The 23,083-nt window shown below is 38.7% G+C and overlaps 2 protein-coding genes across 2 annotated transcripts in view; one reads left to right on the top strand and one right to left on the bottom strand.

The window, feature by feature from the left end:
* ABCA5 (ATP binding cassette subfamily A member 5) overlaps positions 1 to 17,325 on the bottom strand; it is a 58,225-nt gene extending 40,900 nt beyond the window's left edge. Inside the window, exons 1-5 of the mRNA XM_081805932.1 lie at positions 17,304 to 17,325; positions 4,794 to 4,910; positions 3,559 to 3,763; positions 1,075 to 1,236; positions 96 to 184 (exon numbers count right to left, since the gene is read on the bottom strand). Coding sequence (XP_081662058.1) covers positions 96 to 184; positions 1,075 to 1,236; positions 3,559 to 3,763; positions 4,794 to 4,895 — 558 coding nt within the window. The 5' untranslated portion in view covers positions 4,896 to 4,910; positions 17,304 to 17,325. The remainder of the gene's footprint in view (positions 1 to 95; positions 185 to 1,074; positions 1,237 to 3,558; positions 3,764 to 4,793; positions 4,911 to 17,303) is intronic.
* The window catches only part of LOC115940510 (ATP-binding cassette sub-family A member 10-like), a 587,693-nt gene that overhangs the window by 93,193 nt on the left and 471,417 nt on the right, over positions 1 to 23,083 (top strand). The gene's annotated exons all lie outside the window — the stretch shown is intronic.

The following is a 23,083-nucleotide window of genomic DNA, read 5'->3' as shown; positions in this document are numbered from 1 at the left end:
ATATGGTTTGGCTTTTTCTCTCTCTCAAATAAATAAATAAAATCTTTAAAAAATATATATGGTTCGGCTTTATTTTATTTCCTTCATCATATTACCTGTATAATGGCAGCATCTATGGATGCTTGTAAAACTGTGAACCCTGAGGTCCAGTACTGAGCAGCCTCACATGATGTTGAACAGCCAGCTATGGGGACAAAATGTGAGACATAAGTATTTGCACAACATGTAAGTGCTTTCTTTTAAAGATAACATATGGAGGGTTACTAAAGCAATATAATTAATCAATCTCCATAGGATCGAAGAATAAGCAACTGCCCTTTGAAGGCAAAGAATAGCACATTCCCGATTATTTATTTGAAATTTTTGAAATAAAAGAGTTACATAGAAAGAAATCAACTGTAAGCATGGTTATTTAAAATAAGTCACTTTTCTGTTTCAAGGTAAGTCACTCTACAGTGACTTAGTCAGATTCAAAGCACTTCCAGATGCCAGGAGAAGTCCAGGTTAAGAGGACAGGAAGAAATAAAATATTCTAAGGGCCTTTTGGAATCAAGTCACAAATACAGTACTCAGCATAAGGGACTTTAACACTGCTCAATAAATGTTTGTGGTTGATAGTATCTCTTCAGAGGTTTAAGCACTGAAGGCTGTTTTCCATGATATAAACATAAAACTAATAAAGTTCATTGGTCCAAGACCTTGAAATTTAAAGATATGTAGCACACCACATATGAAAAACAATTACATGGAGAAAAAAAATGCCGATTCAGAAAGTCATATAATTCAAGATAAAATTTTGCTTTCTGTTACTGTAATTAAAATATATACAAATGTATTAAAATTAAAATGGATGTTACATAAATTATATTTCATATTACATGTAGATGTAGATGGATATTTGTTTATACATATACATTTATGCTATACTTGACAGTTTTCTTCTCTTTTTTTTTCTCTTAACCAGTAAGTACAGTTGAAAATGCCAATGTTGGACCCCATCAAATTCTGCATATGAACTAAAAGCAGCAAAGATATGCATTTATTTGATTTACAAGATTACTTAAGGCTATTTACCTCTTGAATCCATATAAATAGAAGATACTGGAATTATATCAGGAAAAAAACGGAGTTCGTAGGACATGAAGTCTTTGAAAACCACACCCACAAAGTTGTTGGGCTTAGAAAGACTGGATACTAACAATTCTTTTTCATTTACATATTCTTCAGTAATTATGACTGTAAAATATTGTAACAATAAAGTTAACTCACGAATTAAAAGTTTAGTACCAAACAATAGACCAAATTTAGCATGATATTTGATGAATATAGTATTTTATAAGCACTTCTGTGTTATGCTCTAACTTTCAAGAAAATAGAGCCATGAATATACTACATAATAATGAATAATAGTACAATTTCAGACACCATTTCTCAGCTGTCATCTGAGTACATAAATTATGTGTCTGTGTAACACATAAAAGTTATTAATATGATGAAGTTTAGCATAAACTTTATTATGCAGTATATGTAGTTCATTTATCTATTTCAAAGTAACTTCTTGATAAGTGAATGGATATTTTATTTTCAAATATTTCTTCTGAAGAAGAAAATTCCATTATCCTTCTCAGAAACCAAATATGTACTCTGGTAACTAAGACACACTCTCCCTTGAATAAAAATTGCCATTTCAACCCCAGACTGCTTGTTCCTTTCCTAGAAGATATATGGAGAAAATAATCTCTGAGATTCCTTTCACATCAGATAATCCCGATTTTTTAATGTTTTCTTAGAGTTTTATTTACAAGCAACTAGTCTTCACTAAAGAAGTTTCAGGACATGTGGTGAAATAGAAGAACACAGGATTATGTGCTTAACTGTGTTATTTACTAGCTATGTGAGCAGAGATAAGCAATTTAATTCTCCAAACTTCAGTATCCTCATCCCTAATACCTAGCTGATCACACTGGTTGATAAGATCAAATGCAATTACAAACATAAAAATGCTCTGTAAATTATAAAGTATTACTTCAATGTTAATTCATGATTTTCTGGACCTTTAAGTTGGACACAGACTGATCTGAATAAAGAGGGTGTTAGTTCAACATCTTACCAGTCATGTTACCATATATGGATGCATGTCCCACTTTCAGACAGTTCTGTGGTTAAAAAGACAGAACTTTTTTTTTTTTAAAAATCTATATATAGGGGTGCCTGGGTGGCTCAGTCGTTAAGCATCTGCCTTTGGCTCAGGTCATGATCCCAGGCTCCTGGGATCGAGCCCCGCATCAGGCTTCGTGCTCCACGGGAAGCCTGCTTCTCCCTCTCCCACTCTCTCTGTTTGTGTTCCCTCTCTCACTGTGTATCTCTCTGTCAAATAAATAAAATCTTTAAAAAAATCTATATATATTTCTACTATTTTAGCATCTAAGTTAATACACACTGACTTGGGTTTCTTTGGTGTATATGCTTTCCTCTAACTCAGAATTACCAAAGAATTTTTTTCTCAACATTTCTCATCAGTTTTTTGAGCTAGCATGCTAAATGCTATGGCTATCCATGCTACTTGTGCTTAGGGAAACCAACAAACATATACCAACAAGATATTAAGTAGTAATAAGACGGAAAGAAACCAATAGGGGAAAAGTTATCTGGCTCCTGATTGTATAAGCATTATCTATTCAGTGATGCATTATCCAAAACTATGATGATACATACTAGAAGTTAATTAAAACTACCTGATTATATAGGACAATATGTTAATTCATTATTTTCAACAATTTAGCATTTCATTAAATTAATCATCATAGTAGAAATTGTCACTTTCTTTAGTTCTTGTCTTGGGTTCTCTCACAGCCACGTCAGGCTCATTAGTATGAAATCACTTACACTGTTATCCAGTCTATTTCTTGTGAGAAGTACAAACTGAGTGAAATAGACTTAGGTACTTAGCCACAGTCCTAGTCTCCAAAGATAAGTACCACTTCTGTTTACACCTTATACCTCCATAAATAGGAATGGCAGTCTGAAATGATTACTGCTCTGTAATCTTTATACCTCTAGCTTATTATGTGAGTCAGAATCAAAATGAAATATGCCTCCAAATCTTTTATCCTGTACAAATGTGCTTATTTTATAAATGGTCTGATAATTAAATATAAAATATTAAGGGGTGCCTGGGTGGCTCAGTCGGTTAGGCGGCTGCCTTCAGCTCAGGTCATGATCCCAGGGTCCTGGGATTGAGTCCCACGTCGGGCTCCCTGCTCAGTGGGGAGCCTGCTTCTCCCTCTCCCTCTGCCTCTCCCCCTAGCTTGTGCGTGCTCTCTCTCTCTCAATCTCTCACTCTCTCAAATAAATAAATAAAATCTTTAAAATATATATATATATAAAATATTAAGACCTATGCAACATGCTTCAGCAGGACTGAATGATTTTAATAATTTTTATTAAACTATATTTTGGTGAGGGGACATATCTTCAAGTGTTAAGAGTGTAATTTACTCAATAAAGCAAGCAGAAAAATACTGTTATAGATAGAATCCATATATAAGCTCACAATACCCTCAGGAAGGTGGTCAGTAGAAACTTTCTGCATGATGTTTCTTGTAATATTAGTCACTGGAGTATATCCCAGAATTAGGTTAGAGAGCATAGATTTGTCCATAGGGTTAAGTTCTATATCAGGCACTTCTTCGTATCTCTTATTTGGATGCATCATACTAATTAATATTAACCAAAATAAAAAAAATAGTGGAAAAAGAATTTCCTATAATAAAGGAGACAAACAAAATGGTTACAAAATATACCAATGGCAGCAAATATCATCAAGATCTCTAAGCAAACAATGTAATACTAAGGAAAAAACAGGAGGAATTTGGGTATTCTTTCTTAAGCACAAAAAGTAAAAGCAATTCTATCCTGAAAGAAATATTGTGTTGAGCATCTCACCTAACTCAACAGGAATATTAGACAAATTTTCCTTTATATTCAGTTTCACTGAAATACTTTAAAATTCAAGTCACATAATAAATTAAAATGACATAAACACTAATATTTAAAGATCTCAGATTACTAAATGTAAAATATAATAATAAATTTACTTGTATATAACATTATTTAAATTAATTTACCAAACAGCCCTAGTAGGGCTCACCATAAAAATGTCTTTATTCAAATCTAATTTAAAACTCATGCCTTAATTATACCTAAATGTCTACTGTTAAAACTATACTCTGTTAAATCGAATAATCAGTTTTAACAGGGATGAACTCTTCACTCTTTCACCCTGCTGTTTAACTGTTATGCTGGCTTCAGAAAAGGAACAATATATTTTCAGCCTTTAGAATTATTAACTGGCTAGCCAGAGTTATTACTTTCCTTTATCTTTTAAAGTAATGTACATTTGTTGAGAACAAATATGTGACATAATTTTAGTAATCTTGGGTAATTCAATCCAGAGTCCAAAAGATGGGAAGTCATGGGGAATAAACTGTGGAAAAATGTTCCAAAGTTTTCTGTGGAATTTTTGGGAAATACATGTCTAAAAGTTCAAACTTAAGCACTGATATCAGAAATTAAATTTAGGAATCTTTATTAAAATTTTTAACATTCCAAAAGCTTTAGGTAATTTAGGTACTTTTCTATACTGACACAAGTTTTATTTCCCAAGCATATTAGAGAGACCTAATACCATAAAATTATAATAAAAATGTATCCAGAAGAATAAACCCTCTCTTGATGATGGAACATGTCAGTGCAAAAACTGCAATAAGGCATAAGAAAGTCATTTAATTTACCTGAACACTACTTTTTTTAGTCCTGCATTTGATTAGGTAATTCTTCAGTAGGAGTGTTCTGGTCTGTCTCCAAACTCCCACCTCCCTAATTGCAGTAGCCATATTTTCTGGATCAGTCTGTTAAAAGAGTAGATGAAAAAAACTGGAACCACACAGTCAAGCACATGCCATTTAATAGCAAAACAAACAGATGTTTCAGTCTCAGGTTAGATGGAATTAAGCATACTCCAAGCTGTCTCTCCTACCTGGACAGAATACATGGAACAGCAATTTGAAGACCCTGAAAAGTAAATCGCATGTGAAACAAGAGGGAACCAGAATTCAAAATCCCCACAACCAACAGTGAGCTCACCACTTTTTCTCTCTTCGTATCCCCCAAACTGAATGCCCTGGAAGTAGGCACTGGGGCAGAGAAACCAAGGTCCAAAAGCTCTCTAGTTCTGGCTTGAGAACTCAGAAAGGAAAATTTGCTCAGGGAGAATGGGAAAATACCCCAACTTTTTTTCTTTTCTACATTCTCCTATGCCCCATCTCCAAGCAATCACCTGATAGCAGTGTCAGACTGCAGTAATGAAAGCTTAATGCAGCCCCAACTCTGAGGCTTCTCTCCAGTAAGTGGAGCTATAGCTCCAAAAGGGTGGAACCAAATCCCAAGGCGTTCTTGTTCTCCTACCACTGGGCCCTGGATGTGGTGGATGCAGATGCACAAGTATGTGGCCCAATGGGGCAAATAAACCTAGCATTCTGGCTGTAGGATGGAAATGAGAAGCCATAGGGAATCCAAAAGTAGTAGGGAGAGCAAATAAAAAGAAGAGCTCAGGAAAGCAACATATAAAGTTGTTTATTAACTCCTGGACTAACCCCCAAGCCGGGCACACATGGATCTAATCCTATTCTGTGTACCAAAGACCTGAGGAACTGAACTAAAAGCCAGACTACTGCCCAGATCCAGAATGATCATCAGGTGGCATACACAGGACAGATACAAACTAACTACAAGGGCTTTTGAAAACTAAACTGAAATCAGAACCACAGCTCAAAGAATGCAGATGAAACCTGTGACCTGAACCTAACCAGGCTGACCAGCATGCTAGAAGAAATTATCAACACTCTCCATATAATCAAAACAAAGCCCAGTCTCATACAATCCAAAGCAACTCAGCAAAAGAAATGGGTGGAAAATATCAACTCTATTAAGAAAAGAAAAATCAACAGATGCCAATGCCAAGATGACAAATTTTGGAATATTCAGACAAAAACTTTAAAGTAGATATTTAAAAAGTGTTCCAGCAAACAACAGCAAGCACTCTTAAAAACAATGAAAAATAAAAAAATCTCAGCAAAGAAACAAGACATAAAGTAGCACCAAATAGAAACTTTAGAACAGGGGCACCTGGGTGGCTCAGTTCTTAAGCGTCTGCCTTCGGCTCAGTTCATGATCCCAGGGTCCTGGGATCAAGCCTCACATGGGGCTCCCTGCTCAGCGGGGAGTTGCTTCTTCCTTTCCCTCTGCTGCTCTCCCTGTTCATTCTCTCTCTCTCTCACTCAAATAAATAAATAAAATCTTTAAAAAAAAACAAAACTTTAGAACAGAAAAACACAATAACAAATAAATAAAACCCATGGAATGGGCTCAACAGTAGAATGGAGATAATAGAAAAAGTCAGTGAATTTCATAGACTAATAGAAGTTATCCAGTCTGAACCACAGAGAGAAAATAGGTTTTTAAAAAAATTACAGTGTCTTAGAGAACTATGGACAATAACAAAAGTCTAACATTCAAATTATCAGAGTTCCAGAAAGGAGAGAAGAAAGAGTGTTAATGATGAAAAATACTTTGGGCAAGAGATAAAAATCTGCAAGTTCCAAGAGGCTGAGTGAATCCCAAACAGTACAAATCAAAGGAAATCCATATCCATACACATCATAATCAAACCATTAAAAATTAAAGATAGTAAAAAATCTTGAAAGCAGTCACAGAACCATGCATTTCCTATAGAGGAATAATGACTTGAAGGAGAGCAGATCTCTCCTAAGAAACTCTATGGCAAAACTGGAATACTTATACACTGCTGGTGGGAGTGCTGGTTCAACTACTGAGGAAAACAGTTTGTCAGCTCCCCAGAAAGTTAAACATAGAATTACCATATCACCCCACTATTCCCCTTCTAGATATATACCCAAAGGAACACTTCTATGTATATACCCCAAAATACTGAAAACAGGGAATCAAATAAGTGCATGTTCATGCAGGTTCATAACAGCCCTATTCATAATTGCCAAAGATAGAAACAGCCCAGATGTCCATAAACAGATGAATGGATAAATGAATTGTGATGTATATATACAATTAAATATTATTCAGCCATAAAAAGGAATGAAATACTGACATATGCTATGACAAGGATGAACCTCCAAAACATTATGCTATGTGAAAGAAGCCAGACACAAAGATCAAATATTAGGTGATTCTGTTTATATGAAATTTCCAGAATATATAAAGCCATAGAAATGAAATGAAATGGAGATTAATGGTTGCCAGAGGCTGGGGAGAGAATAGAGAGAAACTGCTTAATGAGTAAGGGGTTTTACTTTGAAGTGATGGAAACAAATTTCACCTTAATTTTTTTTTTAAACAGTATGACCTAAGGATGCCTGGGTGGCTCTGTTGGTTAAGCATCTGACTTCAGCTCCGGTCAGGATCAGGGTCCTAGGATTGAGCCCCAAGGCTGGCTCCTTGCTCAATGCGGAGTTTGCTTGTCTCTCTGCCCCTTCCCTAGCTCATGCTCTCCCTCAAATAAATAAAATCTTTAAAAACAAAAACAATATGACCTAAATCATTGTCTCAGGTCCAGTATCCCTCTTCCAGCCTAACTTTACCCTTTGAAGGTCCCTGGAGCTCTTTCTGCCAGTGGACCTCTGTTGGAGCTACCTCAATTTTTCAAAGAGGTTATAGTAAAGCTGAACCTAAGAGAAGTGGCCAGAGTTTCAGCTGCTATCTCTGTGGTCCTTATTCCAATTTGCTTACCCCAGTAACCTAGAATCTCTACACACCAAAGGGTATTGAGAGGGCAGCTTGAAAGAGACAACAAAAAAGTCCTGTTAGGCCATTTTCTAGAACATTAATTGTTGCCTTGTTGTATATAAACCTATTTGATAGGGGCCACTGGTGTGACTTCCCTCCAAAACAAGAACAATCCATTCCAAGCTGGCTGACCATCTCCACCTAGATAAAAAAAGCAGGTAACTTTTTAGAGGCAGCTCGTCTTACTCAAAAAAGTAAATATAAATTAAGTTTGGATTAAATAAGTATCCTTTTTATGTGCACAAAGACAAGAGAGATTTTTTTAACAATGGAATTATGGACAACTTTTACCTTCTTTGTGCTTTTTTTTCCATTTTCTCAATTTTCCTATTAATATGTGTTACTTATGTACTAAAAAAATCATAGTGGTGCCTGGCTGGCTCACTCAGAAAAACATGCAATTCTTGATCTCAAGGTTGGTAGTTCAAGCCCCACACTGGGTGTAGAGATTACTTAAAAATAAAAAATCTTTTAAAAAATTACACAATTAGACATACTGTAAAAAATATTAAATAAGTACATTGAAAACAGAACTAATAAAGCAGTCAAGAATGGAGGATACATTAAAAATAAATTCTTCCAACAGGCTCATTAATGTTATATTAGATTCTGTAAAGAACTGATAATCATCTCTAGGCCAAAAAGAAGAAACAAACAAAAAAAGAAAAACTACACTCATTCAAGGATGATTTACTACAACACGAACAGAAACATTAACCAGTACAGCAAGAACATTCTCATTATCTGCCAAAACACACTGATTTAGTGGGCACCAATGAATTATTCATTCAAATTGAATGCTGCATGCTTAAAGTCTTCATTTTTAGAAAACAGGCTCCTCATAAAGTTGCTGATGGACTCACAAATATTTTTCTTCCTTGAGAACTGTTCCCTGAACTCAGGGTTTTGTCTTTAACAGGCTTGTCTGAAGTTCATGAACACTTGCACCTACCCTACCACTAGTTAGGGCTTTTTACAGCAAAACTTACTTCTACCCTCTGATGTGGGAAACAAAGGCAGAAGGAAATGTAGATAAAATTAAATGTCCTTATAACCTGCAGCTCAATGACAAATAACTCGAGGCAGGCAGAGCATAACGTTCCTCCAGGAAGCTCCCACCTGTCTTAGCATTAATGCCTTGGGTAGAGGGAAAAACTACCTCAGATTAACAGCCAGGCCTCCACTATCCTGAGAGCCTTCTTTAGCATATGAAAATCCTTTTGAAACTTCCCTTTGTCTTTACTTCCCCCAACCCCAAGTATATAATCAGTTGCCCCTCACAATCACAGATCAGCGGGTCCTGCCCATGGGTCCTGTCCCCATGCTTTAATAAAACCACCTTTTGCACCAAAGACATCTCAAGAATTCTTTCCTGGCCATCAGCTCTGGACCCCAACACTACTCCAAAAACACATCACCCTCCACCCTCCCACCATGCCAAGAGACACACAAACCACTGCCATCCCTACCACTATCACCTCTATGGCTGGAAGCATGGAATTTTTAACTAAGTAAGATCCAGAGACTGGGAGTCATGTAAACAGTTACATTAATGGAAACATTTAAGAAAGAAAGTTCAGGGGCACCTGGTTGCTCAGTGGGAAAAGCACGCAACTCACTGAGTTTGAGCCCAATGTTAGGCATAGAGCTTACATTAAAAAAAAAAAAAAGTTCATGCACTTCATGTACTCTTGGTACTATGCTTTCCCCTAAAGTATGATACCTCCTGTGCCCAAAACTTGGTTTTTCTTTCTTAGAGTATGTGAAATGCCCTATTATCCACCCAATATATTTTATTTTCACATAAGCTAGCCAGAATCAGATTCTGTTCTTCACAACCAAAAACACTTAACTAATGTAACAGTATAATGTGTTCTTAAGTCCATAGTTAAACTATTCATAAGGACAAGAGTGATTTTCAAAGTGAGCATGATAAGGGGAATGTTAAAAATCTGTCTACCTCCTCTCCCTACTAAGTGAAGAATTCCACTGATACTATTGGGAATGCCTAAGGGCAGATAAAAAGTTGGGAACCACTAAATGATGTAGAGTTCTTCAAGTTACTTTAAAATAATATTAACAGGGTAATGTTTCTATAGAAGAGAACACACAGTAACTAATCAAAGAAGTCACTTTGGTGTCTATCCAATTCTCAGTTTTACATCCTTTCCTCCAAAGCACAAAATCCCTCTAAGTAAAAGGTGCTTTCACGCCATTTCCCTTCTGCTCCTGAGCTCTCTATTCCTTAGGTAGATTTTTCTGTCCTCATCCTTTTCCTTAGTCAAATCATACTACATTAAGTTGTACCCAGGTCTCCCAGGTCTCTCTCCTACTTATTGGCTAGATAATCTAATCAATCTGATGCTGAGTTGATCCATTATCATCAGTCATCCCTCTCCACCAAAAAAGATTCAAAATCAAAGCAAACATAAATGGAGCTAACAGCTGTTTTAATATTTGATACTTTGATACTTTAAAAAGATTTCTATTTTGAATTAAAATAATACCTTTTTAACAAGAGGTTAACTTATCAGGTAAAATCCCAACCTTACTTCTTCATCTACTTCCCTGTGGAAGAGTAGGAGTCTGTATTTAAATTGAGAGGCAGTGCAAGCCCATAGATGGCTGATGACTTCCAGCAGGCTGGCACTACTTTCCCCTGCCCCAGCACACACACAATCAAAGAACAATAGGCATAGTAAATCCAAGCAGCATCTTCAGACATGCTGAAAGAAGCTGGAATCAGTAAGCATTTACATAAAAACAATACCAAGAGGAGACACCAAAGTCTAAAATCCCAACAACAAATAATGCAGTATAAGAGTATGACCTCCGGAAGCAAACCAATTAAAACATGAATCCAGCCTCTGCCACTTACTAGCCTTGAGACTCTGGGAAAGTTATTTAACTTTTCTATGTTTAAGTTTTCTCATCTGTAAGTGAAATAATAATAGTATCCACTTCTTTGGCTTATTAGAATAACTAAAAGAATTAACACATGTAAATTAAAACATGAAAATGGTGTCTGGTACATGGCAAGTAATTATACACGTTGAAAATAAGTATAACTAATATCCTCAAAAGGATAACAAAGAATATCATATCCATGAAACAAAAACAAGGCAATTAAAAAAACACTACCTGGAACCTGGAAATGAAGCAGACTGATAGAAATAAAATTCTCAGTAGATGGGGTGAACAGCATCTGAAGCAAATCAGTGAGTTAGAAAGAACGCTGAGTAAGGAAATCTCCCAGAATGGATGGTAAAAGTGCAAAAAGCCAGAAACGATTAAGAAATCTGTTATAAAATTATAAAGATGGATCAGTATGACTGACTGTAGAGAGCAAGAAGGAGTCACCCATGTCATGCAGGGACCTGTGTCAAACAAGAACACAATCAATTAAGGGTACTGCAGCTACGAGATATCACCATGATCAGCATCAGCTGATGACACTCCAGAATTGATAAAAAGCAGAAGCAGAGGAGGTCTGCGGGGCCCAAGACTGATTAAATCCCTTTAAAAAGGGAGGATTTTTGCAGCAAACTGTCAGACTCTTCAGACCTGACCCCTTTATGTCTGACCACTTAAAAAAGACAGCTGCTGCCGAAGGCTCTGTCCAACTGATCTGCGAAGGGAACCGAGATTCTTCACTGCTCAAACACAGTTAGCAATAAGTGCCAAGAGCTGACCAGGACGGCGGATGCCTTATCTCAACCATGAGCCTATACACTGACTTTGCGTTTGGTTCGTTAACCTCCTACCCTCTGTGTTATCTTGTTTGCTGTGTGACTTGCCTTATGTTCTGCTTTGTGTGCTGAGTAAGAAGCCAAGTTAATCACATGATGAAATGTCATGGAGTTTGGAATCCTGTAACCGCCTTATAATAATGTTAACCTTGCTTTATGACTGAATAAAGCTGACATTGTGGAAAGACACAGCTTGGTGTGTGCACCTTCATAGTGTGTTCATGACACTGACCTAAACAAAGTAACGTTTCTTATACTTACAAGCTCTAGTCTAATCATGTGAAAATGTTAAATTTCAATAACCCTGAACTTCTATCTATTCAACTTATTAAAAATCTTAAAGAAGAAAACCCAATTGGCTGCTTGTTTCCTTTGTGACATGTAACACCTGGTTTGGCTGTTTAAAAAAAATGAAACATTCTTTAAAAAAAATTTTTTTTTTTATTTGACAGAGAGAGACACAGCGAGAGAGGGAACACAAGCAGGGGGAGCGGGAGAGGGAGAAGCAGGCCTCCCGCCAAGCAGGGAGCCAGATGCAGGGCTCGAACCCAGGACCCTGGGATCATAACCTGAGCCGAAGGCAGATGCTTAACAACTGAGCCACCCAGGCACCCCAAAATGAAACATTCTTAACATCGATTTTTCACAAACCTTTTAGTTTAATGTTCATCTAAACAGCAATTTCAAAGCTATAGTCAGGTTTTTGTAAACAGACACAACAATGGATCTATTTGTCCTCACCCCCACAGCCCACGGTGTCTAAGCAAGCCCAAAGGAAAGGGGCCATGGGGATAAACCAGGCAACGTCTGCTCTGCATAGTAATGTGAAGTACTAACTCTACTTTAAAAGATTCCTTGCAAATTATGGGTGTTTGGGGAAATATTTTGCTTCCTCTTCCAGTGTTGAGACCATATTGGCTCTGAGAATGTTTGCCCTTTGGGAAGAAGACAGAAAAAGAATAAAAAGGGGGTGCCTAAGACTCACACTGGTAGGGTAAACACAGAAGTCCCTTCTTCTCAGCCTCATCCCCCCACTCTTCTGCAGGGTTTCAAATGGGAAATTAGAGTGAAGGAAAGATGTGGGAAGGCAGTGCTTTCTATACTGAAGCCAAAGAGAAAGAGATGATATCTGAGATGAGACCAACTCCTATGGGTGGGTGAATGAGGCTTCCTGAAAGAAAGGAGATCCATCCAGCAGAGGGGACATGAAAGTGGTGCTTCTGACAGACGTGTGTAACTGAAACAAGGCTGCCAAGTTAGAAATGAGGTGCGGCCAGTGAGGGGACAACTGTGAAGACTTTAACTTGTCATGTGCCCTCTCCTAAACCATAAGAAATGCCATATTTAGCACAGGGCTCTAAATGTCTTCTTTATGCACTCTAATTCTCTTTAATTATCTCAAGCTTTATAGCCTTATAAAGGCATTCAAAAGAACAAAAGGAAAAGGCAAGAAAAGATGCTTAGCCAGCCCCACATTTGACACTGTCTGTAAGTGGGAACAGGATCTCACATCCAGGAGTTCACTCACTCGTGATAGAGTTCATGAAAGCCACGGGAGAGTTGTGAATGGAGGAAAGGACTACACAACATCAAAGGAGCTTTTTGAGTAGACAACACATAGGACTTTCTCTTTTGCAGCATATACCAGAAAAGGATCCTTGAAAGCACAGGCTAAGAACTGAAATACAATAAAACTTCTAATGGCATATTTTTAACAAATCATACTTTTTGGAAAACTTGTAATACCTGATATAGTTCCAGGGCAAAGACGTACCAGACCAGTATCTTTAAAACTGTCTAACAAAGCCAATTCTTAAAACAATGCTAAAAGCAATGACAGACACACAGAGTACACAATTATTCTTAAACATTTTACGTTACATTCCATTGCTCCACAGCATACCTGGGGAATGCATTAAGTTTGTTGTAGAGCTTTTAAATAATAATTAGATCTGTCTTAAACACCTAGTATCACTAAAGGTTTAATCAAATATTTAACTTTCCTAGATAAAAACAATTCATACTAAATCTATAAATTGCAGGAAAATTCAAAGCCCACTAAAGCTCACCTTCCTTTTCTAATGTATTGATAATTAAGACTAGAAGTGATATAATCCAGTATTCAGTATCAAATATTCATTTGTTTATTAAAGAAATATTGATTACTACATTATACCTGCTGTGAAATATATTTTACCTTTCTCAAAGCAATAAGAAAAAGTGGAGGACTGTTAGAAATAATTGTTAGAAATTATTTGGAATGTATTAGTTTTATTTCTGAGAGAAATGAATCAAGATTATATCCTATAAAATAAAGAAATTGAGTTGTCCTGGTAAGAGATGTGGTCAGTCACCTTTTTAGCAAGCTTCAAAGGTTTTTGGAAAGGCTCTTTGCTAAAAATGTTCCCCATCTCCAACAGATAACTGTCTGAGGTTACTCCTAGTCCACCAAGCAAAGATGATTAACACTACTTTCTTCCACTTCCATATCCAATCAATAAACTAATTGCAGTTACCATACTGTGTCCTCATCATTATTTGTTTACATGTCTTAATCTTGAACTTGACCATGAGATTCTTGACCAAAAAAGACTGCTTTATCTTTGCTTCTCTACCACCAATGGTAATATTATAACCAGTATCTTCTTACTGCAAATTCCTTTATTAAAGGGCTTGCTAAGAATCCTTATAGATCAAAGGTCTGCCAACTACAATGAAGGAGGTAGGAGCTAAATCCAGAGCAGAGCCTGTTTTGTACAGCCCATGAGTTAAGAGTGTTTTTCACATTATTAAATGGCCGGGGGAGGGGGAAATCAAAGAATAATACTTGTGACATGTAGAAATTACATGAAATTCATATATCATGACTATAAATAAAGTGTTATTCAAATACTGCCATGCTCACCCGTTTCTGTATTATGATTGCTTTTGTGCTCCAATAGCAGAGTTAATTGATACAGAGACCATACAGTCCACAAAACCTAAAATATTTACTATCTAGCTCTTTACAGAGCTCATCCCTGTTACAGATTAAAGGAGGGAGAAAGAAGAAAAGTGGCACATTCATTTAACACTTACTAAGAAATTTATGCATCAAACATAATGGGAAAAAATAGACACTGTCAAAGACTTTGCAGATAGATAAAATTTAATATAATGTATTAAGTCCAATTGGGGAAAGAATGGAATGGAAATATCAGGCAAAGAAAAAAGAAGGGGAAAGCTAGAATCCAAAAGGGCTTGACTTGTATAAGGAACAGGGATTCCTGTGATGTGGCCGAAGCATGGGCAAAGTGAACTAGGGCAAAGGGGGCAGGTGTATTGCGCTAGATGACACTGAAAAGACAGGCTCTGGAGATGGGTTGTGAAACACCCAGTACGCAAAATTAGATTAGACACCTTCACTTTGTGCACCCACATATAGCACCCTGTATTTCCTCTACTTTGCTTTTCATACCTAAGAATAATTGTTTAATTGCCTAGCAATCATGTATTTCACTAGTGCATTCACTCTCCCAATCCCCAAACCTCCACTCCTACCAGCAGCACCACACTCAGATTAAAACCTTGATTCCTACTTCACTGAAAAAACTGAAGCAATCAGAAGAAATTTCCAAATGTCTCACTATCCTTCCTTTCCTTCCACCTGCAACTATGCCTAAGATAATGCTAAGTATTTCAACAATATTCCATTTCTGGCTAACCTGATAACTGTTTTTGTTAAAAATCTGAACCATAAAAGCTTAAACAGAATCTGATATTTAAGGTTTATTTTTTGGAAGAGGTTAAGAATATATTTGACAGATGCCTGGAAAGAAATTCCTGCCAAATTACATCACTGGTTTCTCAACTAATAAAAGCACCATAAAATTTAACTTAACAGAGGGGAAATCATAAATACTCCCTTCTTCTCATGTTTTAAAATTTACTGAAGGTAATATAATAATAAAACAAAATACTGTCAACATGACTTAACCTGAATTTTATGACAGTATTTTGTTGTTGTTGAACGGGAAAACAACAATGCAATGGTGCCCACATAACCAGTTATCCCATCCCTTTTCTAACATGTAATAGGTTCCTAAAAGCTTGAGCTCACAACTATTTTAATCCAATTAATTCGCATGCTAGTAAAGATTATGACTTAGTAGAATATGGCAAAATTATTTTACATGATCCTCTCAATTAACCCAAGGGCAGAGATTATAAAAACCGTATTCATCTTGGTACTCTTCCCACATAGTATCTGGGATAGGAAAGACATTCCAATAAACATGTATAATATTAATAAATTTGCTTTGACTCAGACTGTAAGATTTCTTATACCAAACCCTGTTTAAAGGGAAACAGACTCCAGCAGCACAGTCAAGGATTAATTTATTGCCTTGTTAGTTTGCTTTGAACCCAACCATCCCAAGAGCCTTAACTGCCCTAACAAGTGTTCTCTTGTATGGAGTCTTCCCTGAAGATACCCATCATATGGCTCTCTTGGGCAGACACAAAATATGGTGGGTAAAGAAAGCACCAGGATTTAGAGTCAGGCATCCCTGGGTTAGAATCTTCATTCTACCTTTTTGCTAATTGAGACCTTCGTAAGTGCCTTAACCTCTTTTGTGACCCATTTTCCACCTGTGCCCAACCTCAACGGCTTGCTGTCAGGATGAAATGAGATTAACACGGAGCCTGGCTCACAGCTGGGTGTCAAACACATCTCTTCTCCCCTTCTGTTCCTTCAGAACGTCCTCGACAGAAAGCACGTGATCATCTATAGTCTTTCCGACTTATTTGTTCAAAAAGGGGCATGTTAGCCTCCGGAGCACTGGAGAAACCCCCCTCCGAGCTGCTAGCGCCTCAAACCCATACATGGATACCTCCTGCCTAACCAGCTTTCTGGGACGCGGAAATCTTTTCATGCCCGAGCTCTGCCTTGCGTTTCAGAAATCAGGGCATTTCCCCCCAAATCATGTCAGGAGCCCTGCGCGTCCTCCTCTCTCCCAAACTCCCCTTCCAACAACCCAGGGTAAGGAGCGGCGCGAGAGCCCCAGCGAGTGACCAGCGCTCAGCGCCTGAGGCGCTTGGAGGGAAACGTACTCGCACATTCTCCCTCCCTCGCCGCCCTGCGAGGGACCCGACCCCGTCGCGCCCAGTGCAGCCCCGCAGCCGTCCCGCGGCGGCCCCCGCACCCGCGCGTGACACCGGGGCAGCGGCCACCGCGACCCCGACGCGGCCCGCCGCAAACCGCGCTTCCTCCCACCTGGGGGCTCCTCCCGCCCCCCTCAGCTCGCCGGCTGGTCCGGCCCCCTCCCCGCCACCCCTCTCCCCCCTCCCCGCCACCCCTCTCCCTCGCCCGCCTCTCCTCCGCCCCTCACTCCCGAAGGGGCGGCGTCCCTCCCCCCGCTCCAACCCCGGGTGAGCCGCCGGCGCCGCTGCCCTCCAAGCCCCCCTCACCTCAGGGTCGAGCCGCAGCGCGGTCAGGCAGGGACACGCTCCGCCTGGGGAGACACTCCGCGCGGGTGACGGAGCTCGGAAATGGGAGTGTGTGTGAGAGAGAGCGCGGCCCCGCGCGCGCGCCCCTGCCGCTCGACCCCGAGCGCCCGAGAGCCGCAGGGCCGGCAGCGCGCCTGCGAGGGGAGCGCGCAACGCCGGAAGCCTCGCTCCGCCTCCTGCCGAACGCACCTGGGGGCGGGGCTCCCGAAGAACCGGGATCTGCGGACACGCGCGCTCCCGGCGCTCGGCCCCGCGCGTCCCGGCGCGCGTTGTGGGGTTGACGCTCCCGCGAAGTCCACGCACCTGGGGGCGGGGCTCCGGGGGGGCGGGGCGAGCGGGGGCGCGCTGAGGCCCGGGCATGCGCGCGCGCTCCTGAGCGCCCAGCCGCAGAGCTTGAGTGTTTCTGGCTCGGCCCCTGGAGTGAGCTTGGGATCTGTACGGTCTGCGGAGACCTCGGCATGCTCTCCCTCGAGGCACAGGCAAAACAACGGGCCTGAAGTCAGGGGCTCGCGTTTGAGTCCAAACGCTGCCGCCTCCTAGCATTTGCCCTTGACCTGCAGCCCTCCCATCAGCCTTCCCGGTGGCTCCTCGTTTTAGGAACCCTTTCTTGTCTGTTTTCCGGCTTTTGAGTGGCGCTCTCCCAGGACTGCATTTCGATTCACTCCGCTGCCCCTTGTGTTCCCCGCTGCAGTGTCTGGGTTGCAGTGTCCTCATTCTCTCCTAACTGCTGCCTCGTTCCCCCATCAGACACCGACCTGAGACATCTGGACACTGAGGGTGCTTTAATTTCTAAAGTGTCCTCAGGAGAGTCTGGGAATGTGGCGGATCCTGAATTTTCCAAATGGCCTGACACACAGGCATCTGTGGGAGATTCTAAACCCGCACTTATTTTTGCTAAAAATATAAACCGATGTTTTGAGTTTTATTGCCCAAAGTGCCCTAAATGGTAGTCAAAAGTTACTGTAAAGGAAAGAAAAGCTCAACGCTAGCGTTAGATTTTCCTCTCCAGATTTCTGTACGGTCATATTTCTTGCACAGTTCTTTACTTTGGGGAATTTAACTATTTAAAGACTTTTTTAAAATTCTGTTAATCCTGTGTACACAATGTATTTTTACATATCTTTGTTTTTTTGCTTTTCTGATTTAAACCAAATCTCTCCAACCGTCACAGCTAAATACTACCAAGAAAAAAAAAATATATATATATACATCAAGGAATCGTGTTTTATTTCTCCTACCCAATATGGATTAAATGAGAAATTTAAAGAGGTTTAGCAGAGTCCATGATGATTAAAAATCTGGCAGTGGGAGTGCAAATAGAATGTCTTAGAAACTATGCAGGAAAACTACAGAAGGCAGGTAATAAAAAACTATTCAACCATGTATTTTTTCTCTTTTGAAATGTCTAAGACATGTTAGTTACAATTTCAGAAGAATGAATTCCTAATGATCTAGGGTTTGTGGGCAAGTATGTCGATGGAGGTCAAAGATAAATAAACTTGGTAAAAACATGTTACTGAAACACATATTCATCTCAACTCTGCAATTTTACTTTTCACTAGTAGTCTCAACCTGCTCTACCTTCAGAAGTCTCCTCATTTTTTCTGTACTAAAGGAGGCATTTGTTTCCTGAGCTTCTTATTTTTATAAGGTTCTCCGTCATTCATTCTGTCTGCTGGTGCTTCTACTCTTGTTTCAAGACCAAAACCCAGCTCTCCGAAACTCTCCTCACAAAAAAATATATTGACCATAACATATTTTACTGTCTCTTTGAGCCAGCTAGTTATCAGTTTTTGTGTACTTTGTAAACAATTTAGCCACATAATCTCAATCTAAATTTCCATAGTTACCAGGTCCCAGTACTAAATAAGCATCTGCAGGAAAGATGTTCCTTTCCGAGCTTCTGTATCTAGGAAATAGCAAACAAGCCATACTGTGTGGTTGTCATGACGGCAACCCAAATCCCCATATCTCATTAACAGATTTTTAGACAAATAAATCACATGGGAATACATAGATCATAGAAGTCATAGACTGAGATTTAACAAGTTGCCTAGCTGAACAAAATAAATGGTGAACCAGAATTTCGACAGTATTTAATGTAGAAAAGAGAATTAAGCTTGCTACCCTTTTCCTGGTGTCACATCAGTACCTTATTTTGCATGATTATCAATGCATTGAAAAATACATATACCATTTTTAAATTATTACTATTAAGCACTCCTTATAATTCCTTGTTTTTAAACATTTACCATTTCTCCAAGCTAAAAAAAGTGCTAAGAGAAAGGATGTGGTTTCTAAATTCAGGGTTTAAATTAGGTATAATTTAGAAGAGTTTCAAATTAGAATCTTTTTCTAGAATAAGGCCAGACAAATAAAGAAACACAGACTTGACTGACAAAGTAGAAAGAGAATCTTGCGTCTTCAGCAATAGAATTCCAAACTGCCATCTCAAATGTGGCTGAGATTGTTATTAAATAGCTTAAAGAAATGATTAATTAATAACTGGTGGAAGGTTGGAGATGAGAACAACTTCTAAAGGTAATTTTAGTTTGTTTGGCTTTTATTACAGGAAAATTAGTCAAGGAGATTAATATGTGAAGAATATCTAGCCAAATTTGATATTTTAAAAAACTCTAACCCACAGTATCTATCGAGCACCTGGTATTCTTGCTTAGCAAGAACCTCAACTTTGCAAAGAAATCAACAATTATTCTGAGAGACAACAAAATAAATAATTAAGGAGCATCAAATGGAAGGTGATACCTGTTCCACCGTTAAATGATGTGGTATGAACTATAAAGTGCCGTGGAGAAAACATTGAGGGCTGGAGTTACCTGGTACCTTCCAGAGGAAAAGCTGGGAAGGTGGGCTTAACCAGCATAGAGTATGATAGAGGGCACAGAGAAATAATTATGCCTGCCTAGGTTTTTATAAACACAAAATTATCAATTTACCGAAGAGAATAATGTAAAGGCTAAAAAGGAGAGTTGACTCGATCTGTGTGTTTTTTCTTCAGTAAGGAAAATGGAATTTAAGGGGGTAAAGCTGAAACTACGTAGAGAAAGAAGTGAAACTCAAGAGCGGTGAGGGGATAATGATCAAGCACCTATCTGTTTCAAATAAGTTCATGTTTCCAGGCACAAATTACATCCCACAGCTATTTACTGGTAACCTAAGACCCATGACTGGTAAGTTCAGAGAAACTGTAAAAAATGAAAACAAGACGACAGATCACCTGCTTTCGAAAACTGGTTTAAAGATAGACACTAAAAGCTTTAGAACAGAAAAGTAAAATTCCAGAATTCATAGTTAAGTATACTTTGCAAACATTTAGAAGAGGGTGGTCACTAAGAACCAGACTAACTAAAGATAAGTCATACTGTACTTCTTTTTTATTTGATCTTTGAGTTAAAATGAGAATTGTATAGTCATGACAGAAATTAATTTCAGCAAAGCATTTAATCCAGTGTTTCATGATATTTGTGGATGAGACTGCAAAATAATGGCTTCATATAATTATAATTAGGTAAACTCGAAGTAAGTTGGATATTGTTGCCAAAGTTCTGTTCTGAAGACAGGACCAGGAAACAAAATTATATTAACAACTTGAACTCTGTGCTAAAATATAGAGATAAAATTTAACAGGAATATATGAAAGTCCCTACATTGCTTTAAATTGAAAAATAAAAGCACAAAGGAAGTACAAAAGAGGCTTCTGGTTTAGCCATATGAAAATCGTCAAGAGGTTTTCTTGTCTGCCAAAATCAATGTGAGTTAATAATATATGTCCAATAGCTTGCAGAGATACCTCTAACATTTCCATTTGAAAACATTGTGCCCACAAGCACCTGCCCCTTCCTTTCGTCCTTGGGGGATCCCTTTCCCAGTATTCCCCTTAGAATTAACTATCCCTTTGGAATAGGCAGAATACGGCCTGCAATCCACCCAAAGGTGTCCACATCCTGATCCCTGGAACCTGGAAATATGTTACTTTACATGGAAAAAGAAGATTAGGTTTGCTAATCAGCTGAACTTAAAAATAGGAAGATTATCCTGGATTATCGAGGTGGACCCAGTGTAATCACAAGGGTCTTTGAAAGTAGAAGAGGGGAACAGAGGGATAGGTCAGAGTGATGCAAAGTGAGGACTCAGCCCACCACCACTGGCTTTGAGGCTGGATGAAAGAATGCAGGTGGCTTCTAGGAGCTGGAAAAAGCAAGGCAACACTCTCCCTGAGAACCTCCAGAAAGAAATGCAGCCCTTCCAACGCCTTGATTTTTATCGCAGAGCGAATCATGTGTTCTCACCCACAAAACTGTCAGATAATAAATGCGTGTTGTTTAAGTCACTAAGGTTGTGGTTACTTGTTACAGCAGCAATAGAAAAATAATACACCTCTTACAACTTGGTTTCATTCTCTGCCTTATAGCCCTTTTATTATTTAGCATCCAAGTCCTTTCTTTTCTTCTCTCCGTCTACGTAAGCAACGTAATGCAATAGGAAGGGCAATGAATTATTACTTAGATATTGTGGATTCATAAACTTAATAACTCATGTGACTCCATAATCAGAGATGCATCGTTATTCTGTATGATCACTAGTTTTCCAACTTGGAAAATAGGATAGAAAATATCTACCATCTTTGAGTCTCTGGGTTGCTTCAAGGAGTTTTTGAGAGGAGGTGAGTGAAATCATAAAAGCCAACTATTAAGCACATAAAGGTGCTCCATGCTGCTGTATATGCCTTGTAGTCTTTTATTTAATCTCTATAATGACAATGTGAGCTATGAACTACTATGTTTCCCCCACCAAGGCAGAGAGAAGTATTCTGAAAGTTATAAAGCACCATAGATTACAAATAAATGGACATCATGGAGGGAAATGACATACAATGAAAAAAAAAGTTTTTTTCTACTAGTAATAGTCCTAAAAATTTTTTTCATTTAAATTTTACCAATATTAACTCTCAATATTTGTCCCTTACAGATTCCCACCACGGTTATTCTCTTCATTCATCTGTCCATTCATTCTGTAAGTTGTATTTGTTGGAATGTCTATTATATGTCAGGTTCTCTCCTAAGCATCAGGGAGAGAAGAGAAAATGAAATGGACATAGTACAAGATGTTAAGGAGTTTACATTGTAAGGAGGGCTATCGATAAAAACGGGTGTGACAGTACAGTATGGTCGGTGGCAACCTGGGCATAGTCGTCAGTAGGAGGAGGTAAGTGATTCATCTGATACAGACCTGAGAGGTGAAGGAACATTGTTCACAGAAAGTCATATTAGGGTCTGAAGCCTGAATAGGGTTTAGGCAAAGGAGAAGGACAGAAAACTCTGGGAGAGTACTGTAACCTGCCTCTTCCTCACTTACATTGACTTTCTTATTCTCAGCTCTCTCTACAAACTCAGATAGATCCTGCTTTAAGTTTCATTCCAAAATACAATTTGATGTCAAGTGTCCGATGTGAAATTTTCACGTTTTATTCTGAATAAGCCCTTGGTGTCTAATTCATTTGTATCTGATTCCACATTATCTTAATCCAATGACCAAGCAATATTATTTTAGGTCACTTTATTTCCTTATCCAGTCAGAACTTGGCCCACTTTTATTAGCTAATCATAGTAAAAATAACAAGTGAAAAATAAACAAGTGTTTCTATAGAGAATTGTGATTACCTGTAATTACTGGCAGTGGCCACTAGATGACGCACGTATGCCTGAGAGACAATCATGCTGATTCAGTTTCTCTCCCTTCTGAGAACTGGAGAAACTAACCAATCAGAAGATTGGGACGTGGGGAAGAAGAAACTGCCCAAACTAAATTTTAAGTGGTCCTGGTTCTTAAATGTATCCTTAAAAAATAAACCCAACATGTTCCTTTCCTTTTGGATAAATGGGACGCTAAGAAATTTAAAATTTAATTACCTGTATATCCATCCCCATCCCCACCCATGCTTTTTTTTT

The sequence above is a fragment of the Leptonychotes weddellii genome, chromosome 15 (genome assembly GCF_054177405.1).
Source record: "Leptonychotes weddellii isolate Sample4059 chromosome 15, ASM5417740v2, whole genome shotgun sequence".
NCBI lineage: Eukaryota > Metazoa > Chordata > Mammalia > Carnivora > Phocidae > Leptonychotes > Leptonychotes weddellii.
Note: the sequence above shows the minus strand (reverse complement) of the source record. Positions and strands in the feature narration are given on the sequence as shown.